At 50.2% G+C, this 11,821-nt stretch overlaps 1 protein-coding gene across 1 annotated transcript in view; it reads left to right on the top strand.

Annotated features, from left to right (window-relative positions):
* Nucleotides 1–11,116, top strand: part of MEGF11 (multiple EGF like domains 11) — a 195,571-nt gene extending 184,455 nt beyond the window's left edge. Inside the window, exons 22-24 of the mRNA XM_031059657.1 lie at nucleotides 2,467–2,523; nucleotides 8,310–8,516; nucleotides 8,761–11,116. Coding sequence (XP_030915517.1) covers nucleotides 2,467–2,523; nucleotides 8,310–8,516; nucleotides 8,761–8,921 — 425 coding nt within the window. The 3' untranslated portion in view covers nucleotides 8,922–11,116. The remainder of the gene's footprint in view (nucleotides 1–2,466; nucleotides 2,524–8,309; nucleotides 8,517–8,760) is intronic.
* The last annotated feature ends 705 nt before the right edge of the window (nucleotides 11,117–11,821 follow it).

The following is an 11,821-nucleotide window of genomic DNA, read 5'->3' as shown; positions in this document are numbered from 1 at the left end:
GCCAAGTTCTTTCCAAGTAGGAAATGCAAGGACAAAGCCTATAGTTTTACTGCTGCACATTTGTTTGTGAGCTTCAAATTCCAGGTTTTCAGAGAGCTGATTGTGTTCAGTGGAGTCTGGGGAGGAGCACAAGTAATTCCCATAGACATGGGCTTGAGACATCAGAGTTTGGGGACTCTGTGGTGCCAGCAAGACGCTTTGTCACCTTCCTGCCAAGGCAGCCTGGTTCTTGTTTTGGGGAATGGTTTGTCCTTGCATTTTCTCTCTCTTGTGTTGCAGAGCTGGATTGTTTGCCCTGTGAGTAATCCTCTTGCTCTAGTCCAGTCTGCACTGGGCAGTGGCAGAGCCTGGCTTCCAGCTCCCATCCCAAGCAGGTGAAAACTCCCAAAGCACTCACCTGAGCTCAGGAAAGGTTCTTGTCTCATTATCTGGAGCACTGGCCACAGCAGCTGCAGGCAGGGCTGGGTTTATCTCTGATGCTTTTTTAACAGCAGTCCTGGATGCAGACACTAAAATGGGATTTGCAGCACATCATGAGTGACTCAAAGCTGCATTTATTCCAAAGGACCAAAGGCTATAAGTTTGATTCACAGCTGACTTCACTTTCTTCTCAAAGCCAAAAGGTGTGGAAAACTATTTCCAGCTGAGACTCTGATTTCACCCCAGCAGATAATTTAGCTTCAAACTTAAACCTGGACTTTCCTGAAGTGCCAGATCCCTGGCTGGTTTAGGACTTTTCCACATTAACTACTTTTGCAGTTTAAAAAATAATGTATCTTTTATTCATTTCACCTCCCAAGGAACTCAGTGAATACAAAAAAATGGGTCATAAAGCCACAGTATTATAACAGATAAAAGAGAAAACTAAAGGAGGAATTATGGGAATTTTTGGTTGGGAAGGGCTTTGTGGGGTTGTGTGCCCCCCCGGGCAATGGACCTCCCCAAGGGTCAGCCTGGGTCCCTTTGTTCCCTGCCACTGCCTCTCCATGGGTGCAGCCCCTTCCCCTGGGGACTCAGCCTGGCTCTGTGGGGTGAGTGAGCCCCAGGTGCTGCCCTTGGAGGTCTGCTCAGCCCTGGCAGGAGGAGGATGTGATCCCCAGGGCTGGTCTTGGGGAGCCCCAGCCCTGTGGCCATGGGCCAAGGCATGAACTGGCTCCATCCTCCTGGCTCTGACTCAGAACACAGCGGGGAAGGAGCACAGAGCTCACCCTGCTCTGGGACAGAGCTCCCAAAGCTCCCAGTCTGCCTTGCCCTCTGCAGCAGGGTGAGTCTGGGAGCTGCATTGTGGTGAAAACAAAGCAGAAGGTGCTCACATGGACTGGGGGTCACTCATGGCCAGAAGAGCCCCATCCCAGAGAGCCAGGTGGTGCCACCAGCCCCCTTCCTGTGCTCAGGGATGGGCACTGAGAACCAGAGCCAAGGGCTGGTTTGTCTTTGATGTGCCAGTTACACATTTATTGTCTAATCTAGTAATTTCCCTTATTTAGCAAAAAAAATGAAGCTGTCATGAAAAAGGGGCTGGTACAGCATTGCCCATGCCCATGACAAGTTTTCTGCAGAGACCAGAGGACACACAAGGACAAATAGCTGGGAGACCTCTGGGACACACTCTCTGTGGGGCTCTTTTCCCAGTAACTGAGTTACTTGCCTGGGAATCCCAGAAGCCACAAGGATGTTTCTCAGTAACCAAATCTGTATTGATTGTCCCAGTCAATAGGAAATACCAGACTCTATAGCTAAAAAGATTTAAAGGCTTACATTAGATTTTCCTTTTGATTGATATCTAGGGTAATTTGCAGGAGTAAAAATGGAAAAGGTCCCCATCCCCTTCTGTCTCAGCTTGTGAGGAACAGTGAGTTCCTCTGGAGCTGCACAAGGCAGAATTGTTGGCTGCCAGCTCTGCTCCTGGTGCTGCACTGTCAGAGCACAGCGGTCACTTAGGGACTGTTGTCACATCAGTCACTGAACTGTGCAAATTCATGAGCAAAGTGATAGTAGCTAATTTAAGAAGATTGTGCACACCTTAGAGTCTAAGGCTGTGAGTTAAACAAGACACTCTCCACAAACAAAACAAAGCCTAACATTAGTCACAGAGTGCTGCAACACAGCATGCAGACTCAGATTTGAAAGGCCATGTTTTAGGCTTCTTTCACACCATTCCAGTAATGAATGTCTCAGCAGATGGTTTTTGTCCTGATCTCCTGATGGATGGCAGTTCTTGGTAACCCTGCTGCAGAGAGCTCTCCCTTCCAGGGAAACTCTTAAGCACATGCATAATTCCAGGCGTGTACAGACTCCCCACTGGAGCTGAGTGTGTGCTTACAGCTGAGGATGTGCTTAAGAGCCTCCCTAAGTGAGGGCCTTGATGTACAATTTAGAGGGAAGAATATATGCTGCTCAGTAGTCAAAGCAATCCAATTTACATAAATATTTATTTGTTTTCCATTATATATCATTTTTATGCAGGTGCTTGTGGGATGGATAGACGTCAGAACACATACATAATGGAAAAAAGCTTCAAAGGTATGGTATCCAGAGCTGCAGAACCCTGCCCAGGTGTGAGGAGGGTGCCCTAGAAGAGGTGAGATAGGAGCCTGGCAGGGAGGGACAGAGCCAGCACCCACTGAGCTGCCTGCCTGGCTCCCAGCGCTCCTGGGCCATGGATGATGGATGCAAAGCTTCCTGGGGCCACGGGCTCTGCAGCACAGGGAGAAAGGGAGGGCTCAGCTCAGGGCAGGAGGGGCAGCTGGAGCTGGCCAGGGCACACTCAGGTTGGACCCAGCAGCCACAGGGGCTCTGGGGGAGCTGCTGGTGGCACAGTGCTGCATTTCCCTGCTCTTGGCTCTGGCCATGCTGAGCTAAAGGAAAGCCCCGAGGAAAGAAGCTGCCCCTGCTCGTGCCCTCTGCTGAGAGGGATTTGGAGCAGAGCTGACAAGAGCCCTCCCTGAGGCCGAGGTGCCCTCATGCTGGCACCAGCACTTGTGGGCACTGACTCCAGGGCAGTCTAAAACAGGATCTCAGACGAATCACGAGCACAGGGCCCAGGGTTTTACATTTCACTTTGCTCCACGTTTACATTCTCAATATTCCAGCTCCATCTGGACCAAGGGAACACTTGGCACAGTGGTTCCCACAGCTCCTGGCAGATTGGGCTGGGGTTTAGCTCACTGAGCTTGTGCTCCAGAAGATGGAGCAAGGAATCTGTCCCCTGGGGAACAGGCAGCTTTCAGGCCCAGGTCCTGGATCTGAATTAGGCCTGGGAATGGCCCTCAGGGAGCCGAGGTGGGAAACACCACCCAGCCTCTTCCTGCAGTGCCCTGGGGCTGCTGCCAGACCCCTGCTCTGCCATGGCTCAGGTGTTCCAGAGCCACACCTTGGGCTCAGCCAACAAGGAATATCAAAAGCTATTGCACATAAAAAGCATTAACCAGCTTACAGCCAGGCCAAAGATCAATATTCACTTTGTAGCTGTTGTTTTCAAAAGGCAGGGATGCAATATTTGTAGAACATCACCTTACCACACAGAATCACCAAAGGAAACCAAGAACCAACCAAGTTTTTGTTGATAAAGCTAAAGTAAAAATACTGAATTGATTATGTATGTATATGATATATATGATTTATGATATACAAAATACTCAATCCACTGGTTTCAGCTACTTCAATGATTCCCTTTTTCAAAAGAAAAATCTTATTATAATAGACCTAGTTGTTCCCTCTACATGGAGCTATTAACTTCATCAGTTTAAATTAACTTACTGTGTTTACAAAGTTTAAAGGTGCCTTAAGCACATGCAGAGGAACTCCCATCCACGGGCACAGTCACACACAGGGGGACCAGTGGGGCAGAGAAAAAGAATCACAGTGACAGAGAACTGTGAAATGCATTTTCAGCTGCTATATTTCCTTTAATTTTTAGGATCTGAACCATTTCCTTGACATGTTTATCTCTTTATAAATTGAAAAATCAGGCTCAGAAGCCACAGCTGGAATTCTTTGTGGCTGCTCAGCTGCCTCAGACAGGCAGGGCTGGCGCTGGCAGGGACACAGGCACACCTGGCCTCCTGTTTGGGAGCTCACCTGCAGGCACTTAGGAGCTGAGGGCTCTCAGAAGCAGCTGCCTTTCAGAAGCTGCCTCACCTTCTCAGAAGCAGGCTGAAGGTTCCCAAGGCCCCTCTGAAGATCAATTCCTGGGCTCAGGCAGCCCCAGCCCCAGGGGAGTCTCCTCCCAGGAGGAGCTGGGAATGTGCCCAATGCTCAGAGTGAGCTCTCCTTGCCCTGCCAGGCCCTGACTCACCACATTCCTCAGAAAATGGAGAGGAAGAAACTCCCAGTCCCAAACAATTGGATTCTGTCAGCAAAAAGCCTTGGCAGGCAGGTGCCTGGTTTTTCGCTGCTTTCATCCAATTTAAAACCATGTCTTTTCCCACCAGTGTGGTCTACCTGGGGACAGCCTGTCCTGCAGTTGGAAGGGGGCTTGAGGCTGAGGCCAGGCTGTGGAGAACCTGGGCCACCTCCTCCTGCTGCCCCAGTTCTCTGAGGAGACCAGGGCTGGGGGCTGTGCCCAGAGCAGGGCACCAGCACAGGGGTGTCCCCTGTGCAGCCTGGCCCCAGGGCTGTGGTGGCTGAGCTGCTGTGGAGCTCCAGGGGTGGGCACAGAGATCTGGGGTTGCCAGGTGTCAAGGCCAGAGTCTGACAGCAGCAGAGAGGGGCTGGCTGTCACAGTGCCAGCCCTGGGGCACCTGGTGACAGGGGCTCACCAGGCACGAGGGTTTTCAGAGCAGGTTTCTGAGCAATTTCTTTCCTGTGCATGGTGCTCAATGATGCCATTCCTGAGCTCTTCCTTTCAGCTGATTCCTTCTGTTTTTAGGGGTTTGGTTTTTAAATGAATAGTGCTGCACTGATGGAATGAGGTGACCTCAGGCTCCAACCATTTTAAGGAAAAACACCATGCTTTGCAGAAGAGCCAGGAAAACCCCAGCAGAGAGAAGCAGTGACCCCAGGGATGCAGGGCTGGGCTCAGAGAGGTTCCCCTGGTTGTTGTACAGGATGTGTCCCCACTGCTGAGGCTCTCTGAGAAGCAGCAATGGACCCTCACTGTGTCACTGTCCCTGCAGCAGCCAGGGCTGGCCAGGTCAGGGACAGCAGCCAGCACAGACACTTCATCCCAACAAGGGTTAAACAGGAGAGCACCTTCTACCAGGGCACAGCACCTCCCCTCAGCACTTCCACCTGGCTGGGGCATCCAGGGCTTGTCTGCAGCACGCCAGGGGAAATTCAGGACACAAGAGAGGAACCCAGTCTGGGGGAGGGACGTTTCCAGTCCCTGCTAACAAAAATAAACCCTCCAAAGGTCTGGTGATTGGTATCCAGGCAACACAGAAGGCAGGGACTTCAAAATTAGAGCATATTCCCAATATTTCTCTGGAAGTCCAGCTGATTGAGTGCTTCCAGTGAGCCCCAGCACTGTGGGGCAGAGCTTTCACCTCCATGAGAGCAGGACCCTGTGGCAGGGAGGGATGAGGAGGCAGCACAGCCAGGGCTCACACACGGCTGCAGCAACATGGGCTGAGAATCTCTAAATATGTTTGTTCTGCTTAAATTAATTCATGAAACAAAATTTGACAATTGATGCCAGACTTCTTAATTATCCTCAAATTACCTTAATAACAAATAACTCTACAGCCTTCAGAGTTAAATCCTCCATGATCTTGCACGTAATGTTTCTTGAGAGCTAATGACTCCCTGGTGTACCCAGAATCCCAAACATGCACTGGTGCTCCATAAAATATATTGTGTCCCAAGCAAAGGTCTGGTCCCAGGCAGACCCAGAGCTGTGTTTACGTCAGCAGGAATGCTCTCAGGCACGCTGTTTCTCAACATCTCCTGGGAAAAGGCAATTCCTGGGAGAGGCCAAACAAGTCTGGGCAGCCCAAGTGGCATTCACTGGTTCTTCCAACTGGTCCTGGGAAGGGAAGGGCTGAGGGACACCTGCCTGGGAGGCAATGTCAGTCCTAACTGCAGTACAGGTGGATTTTAGCTTAGGGAGATAAAAGTAGCTGAGCTGGATGAAATAAAACAGCTGATGTGCTGGGATTTTTGCCTTTGCCAGCTCCAATGTGCCCAGTTCCATAAACAAACGACACAGCTATTTACCTGCAGCTGCAGCTCTGCAGGAGGAGGAATTCTCACTCTGCTCTTTGCTGTAGCAGCCAGCAATCCTTTATAATCAACATTTCCTGAATCTGCACCCAGTTCTGGTTTGATTTGTTCCCTCCCAGCCGTGGTGTGACAGGGAACGTTTTGCAGGGGGCTCTTGGGGCACAGAGGGAATCCTGCTTTTCACCCTGTGAGCATCTGCTCAGCAGCATTTCTGGAAATGGAGAAGCAAGTTGAAGATAATCTTCATGTCCCTCACCCCAAAATGCAGAGCTGGCTCATTAGAGGCTGCCCAGGCTCTCCTAAGGAGCTCCATGTTCCTGGAGTAGCCACCAGGAGCTGTAAGCTGCTGGCAGGTGGAGCTGAGCCTTTCATTTGTCTGTCTGTGGTTTCCTCACCTCTAACACCAACAGACTGGGCACCTGGATTTAAGTCACATACACAGCAAAAGCCAACACTGAGCTCACTCTTGTGCAGAAGCCTTTGGCCTTTGGGCTGCCCATCTCTCTGTAGAAGGATGGGATGGGGCAGTTTTCCACTCACTTGTACTGGGCTGGGGTTGGTGACAGTGCAGGGACAAACCCTGCAGCCAACAGCCAGGAAATGTCACTGTTGCTTTGGTTCCCATCTCCTGTCATGTACCAAACCTGGCATGTTTCACTTGGAAGCAAAGGCACTGCTCATCTCAGCCAGGCTGATGTCAGACAAGGAGTTTACAAGTTTTCTACCTAAATAAACATTGCATTGGTGCCAGGCCTCTGCCAGCCTCCCCATCCCTGATGGTCCCAGCTATTTGTGTGCAGTGGAGCTTCCCAGTGAGTTGCTTTCACTGACCCTGGGAGCTGAGGGCTCTCCAGACTTGTTGGTACTACTGAAATCAGAGCCCAGAAAGGCAACACCTGGCACCTCCCTCAGGGCTGAACCAGGACGAGGGGCACCAGCCAGGGGTGATGGACACACAGACACACAGATAGACACAGACACAACACCAGAGCTGAAGAAGGGACAATCACTCACAGTGGAGCAAACCTAGCACGTGAGGGAGCAGGACGGGGCTGGCAGGCTCAGAGCCGAGGTGTGGAGAAGTGATGTCATGTTGTCTGTCTATTTCTTAACCTGAATTTCTCTTTTTGTCTCCCATACTAGACAGCGGGGGCAGCTGGGATTGCAGCTATTTTGCAAGTCCCCCTATTTCACCGGGAGTATTTCATATATACCAGGATCTGCCTTTGTACTGTAACCCAGCACAAGAAAATGCCTCATCTTTCATTGCATCGCTCTAATTCTAAATTACTGGCACTGCCCAGCAGGATGCACACAGCAGCAATGGCACGTTCTTGAATGTCAATGTTAAGACCTATTTATTCTCTATTGTTTTTTATTTTTAAAGCAAGACTGGCACTGTACCTTGCAGCAGGCTGGCCTATCCCAGCCAGGTCACCAAGCGGTGGTCACAGCTCTCATGCCAACTTTGTTCTCCCCAAGTAGTGCCTCTGTCACCTCCTCTCCAGCCCAGGGGAGAGGAGCAGGAGATGTCTACAGCAAAGGGGGGGAAAAAAGCAGAGCAAAAGTGAGGCTCAGATGGAGGCTTGTCCTCCTCTGTGGAAACCCAAGCATTCCCCAATTGTAGGATGCTGGATAACGCCAAAACCGGCTGGGGCTGCACATGCAGAGGCTGCACTGCTGCAGTTCAGAGTCTGTGGCAGTGTTGTGCACTCCAGCACAGGGCACTGGATGTGCCCAAGGCCCTGGGACTCACCCTCAGCTGGCTGAGCAGCCCAGGGCCCAGCAGCAGCTCCTGCCCGCAGAGCCGACTGCCCACAGCCACGCCTGGGCCTGCGGGGCAGAGCTGGATGAACACGGCTCCACAGGAATGAGGGGGAGGGAGGGAAAGGATTGCCACCTCAAATTAAACATTGCAGTAAACGGCAGCTAGGACCTCTCACAGGAAAACCTTCAGTACTGAGCAGGTTTTCATTTCTTTCCTGCCAGTGAGTGGTGGATGCAATGGTCTGTCTGTGCTGGAGGCTTCAAGGATCTTCCTTATCCCCTGCCCCCCTGTCCCCCCCAGCCTTCCTGCAGAGGCTCAGTTGTAATTAACCTAATTAAGCTAATGATCCTAACACACCCACTCTGCTCTTGTTTTGCAGATTATATGAAAGAATCTGTGTGCAGCTCCAGCACTTGTTCCCTGAACAGCAGTGAAAACCCATACGCCACCATTAAAGACCCCCCCATTTTAACCTGCAAACACTCCGAGAGCAGCTACGTGGAAATGAAATCACCTGGTCACAGGGAGTCCCCGTATTCCGAAATGCCAACTTCATCAACAGCCAATAAAAACATCTACGAAGTTGGTAAGCAGTGGGTGGCACGGGGGGTTGGTGGAGAGGGTGGTTTTCCCTGCCCTGGCACACAGATCCTGGGCTTGGCGTGGCACAGGGATGAACTGGCAGGGGGAAGGCCTGAGCGTTGGTGTGCTGGTCTGGGGAGCTGAGCCACAGTGGGTTGTGGATGTCCTGAGCTGGAGGGGACCCCCGAGGATGAGGAGTTTTGGGACTGCTGCTGGTCACCACAACCCCGTTCTCCTTGCTCCCCCAGAGCCCACTGTCAGCATAGTCCAAGACGCCCGCAGCCGGAGCACCAGCTACCTTCAGAGCCCCTATGACCTGCCCAGGAACAGTCACATTCCTGGGCACTACGACCTGCTGCCCGTCCGGCACAGCCCCACGCACGGGCCTTCCTGGGACAAGCAGTCCTAGAGGGATGGACTTCACTGGGCACTGTGCTGCCAACACAGACTGTGAGGAAGCAGAGGAAAAGCCATTCCTTCCTTTCCTGCGGACTGGCAAGGACTTAACACGACATCAGCTTGGGCCAACTGCTGCTGCATGATGTTATTTATAAAGACATTTTTGTATGGGTACCTGGAACTAATGAGAGCCTCCTCCACGTGGGACTGGAGCACATCCCCCCAGGAAGGTGTCTTCATGCTCCAGGCAAAAACTCTCTGTGGCGTGTTCTAACCCTGGCTTTGCTGTAAAATAAACCACAAAAACATGCTAAGTAGAAGGACTTCAGGATGTACATTTCTACTGACTGCAGCAAGAGATCTTTTACTGTTAGGAACAAGGTGACTAGGAATACGCTGGAATTTATTTTCATCTTTTCATGGGAATGGACATTTTTCTGAATGAGAGCAGGGAAACTTGTCATTTCACTCTCTGGAAAGCTCATTTACTGCCATCACCATGTGCAACCTGTGCAGATCATGCTTGGTAATTAGCATTGAGATTGTCATCTCCATATTCAGTACCAGAGAATTTGAGTTGAGGAATATTAACACAGACACTTTCTGTGCAGTTTTTAGTATCTTTCCAAACATCCCCTGATCTTTGTTAACAAATGGAGTTTCCACAATGCGTCTCACACTCACCACACTTTTAATGTTGATTGGCACAGGTAGGCTTTGATTTTCCTTATGCAGCTTCTCTTTTGGTAGATAAATCCAGCAGATCTGTCAGGCAATTTAAACTGCTGCTCCTCCAATTCCTGCCCTGGGATGCTGCAGGTTTGCACAGACCAGCCCTGGTTTCATTTCCTTTCTCAAAGCTGAGCCACATCGGCTTCTCTCTCCCATCTTCCCAAATCATCTCCTCATGATTCACTCTCAGCATGCCACTGATGACACCTCTTAATCTGATGTGCATTACCATGTAGTGCAACTTTATCCATTGATGATTCTACCTGAAATGTCATTAAATAGAGCTGAAACTGGGTTTTCTTTTTCAGCAGCTGTTTGTGAAGTAATTATCAAGGGTCTGACCCATGGTAAAATTTTGGACTGAGCCACCATGATATTTTTTTTTAATTTATAATCTCTATTGACCTAGAAAGTAGAGTACTTGCCGTTAGTTCCTTGTAGACTTTGAGCATGAAGTAGTATTGACTCTAAGTATGTAATTTTATTAGGCAAACGTGGAAGTAGCAAGTTGATTGCCTTTTAAATATAAAAAATATTCTGTTGCACATTCGCCAGTCTGATGGAAGCAGAGGAGAACGACACCAGCCCCGTGGGTTTGCTCACAGCACGATCCCAGGAGTGACCTGCAGAGCTCAGGACTGGCAAGAGGAGCCCTCCAGCTCGGGGGCAGCAGCTGGATCCCAGCTCTGGGAATACTCTGGATCCTTGGAGCACCGTGGTGGGACCCAGCTGTGTCCCCACAGATGGGCTCAGTCCCCATGCCTGGGATCACGGCCCCTGGCTCTGGGCATTCTGCCCCTGGAGCCTTTCCCCTTGGAGCCAGGACTCCCCAGGTGGTCAGGCTGGCTCTGAACCCCAGACTGAGCCTGGACACCCCCAGGACACCCCCAGGACAGCCCCAGGCTCCTGCAGGATCCTGCCCACGAGGTTTCCCGAATGCTGCATGTGTGCATGGGGGCCGTGGCTGATCAGCAATAGCAATTTTGTTTTCCAGGAAAGCCTTATTTGAGATGTAAGGAAACAATTATTTTGTAGGCCCAGTAGGAATATATTTTGCATACACGAATAGAAAGATTTACCTCAAAAATATCAAGAGAAAGGCAGTTGGATAAGAAATACTCTTGTTAGGACCCACCTCGGCACCCAGCACAAGCAGCCTGAGCTGCTGGCCTGACCCACGTTTGTGTGTTGCTGTAGTTTGCAATGAGACTCCAGAGAGCAGAGATGTGCTCAGTTGTTTGGTTTGGTTTTTTTTCAAAGCAGGATTTTGAAACCAAATGCAATGATGTGCATAGAGCTTAACAGGAAAAAAAAAACCAACAAAACCAACAAAAAAAGTACCTTCTTGTATATCAGCATTAGCTTAGGAAACAGGCACCAAAATGGCAATACTTTTTTAAGGCAAGACAGATTTGTAATATATTTGTTCACTGTGCAAAGGTATCCTACCTTGTACAAAATAAATTGAATTTCTCTCAATGTGTAGTTCTCCAACGTACTCATTTGCAGAGCCAAACTTCCAGCCCTGCACAGATCCAAGCTCTCCAGGTGACGTGGCTGCTCCCCCCAGCCAAAACCCCCCAGGCACCAGGCTAGGACAGAACTGGCAGGATGGCTCAGAAAACCCAGTGCTGCCATTCCAAGTTGGAGTAAACCAAAGGTAAGCAGCTCTGCACACCCTTCTCCCAGCTCCTGTGCAGTCTGACCTCAGTGAGACTCCTGGGAATGCTCAATCCCAGCTGGAAGAGGCCCTGCACACCCACCAGGTGTGGTGACAACTCTCCTGGGCCACTCACAGGTTCCCAGGCCTTTGGGTGGACGCCTGGGGACCATGGTCACCCAGCAGCCATGGAACAGGACACGAGGCAGCCCAGCAGCCCAATGAACAAATCACAGATTTGCAGTGGAAACATCTTCAGAATTAATGAGTCCCAGGCAATGCAGCCACTGCTACGTGCTGAAGCTTTTCAATATTTGTGCTTCATATTTCTAAAAATCTTGTTAACTAAAGCCCAGCGTGTAATCTTCTTATTTGACAAGCCACACTCAATAAGCTATTTAAGGCTGGAAATTCATCAGGTCTGAATTTATAGAATTAGTAATTCTAGCTTAATAAAAATGTCTTTAAATGAGAACAATTCCATGTCCTTTCTGCTTTAGAGTCAGAACCTCAACTCC

The sequence above is a fragment of the Geospiza fortis genome, unplaced genomic scaffold, assembly GCF_000277835.1.
Source record: "Geospiza fortis unplaced genomic scaffold, GeoFor_1.0 scaffold2, whole genome shotgun sequence".
In the NCBI taxonomy this organism is placed as follows: domain Eukaryota; kingdom Metazoa; phylum Chordata; class Aves; order Passeriformes; family Thraupidae; genus Geospiza; species Geospiza fortis.
Note: the sequence above shows the minus strand (reverse complement) of the source record. Positions and strands in the feature narration are given on the sequence as shown.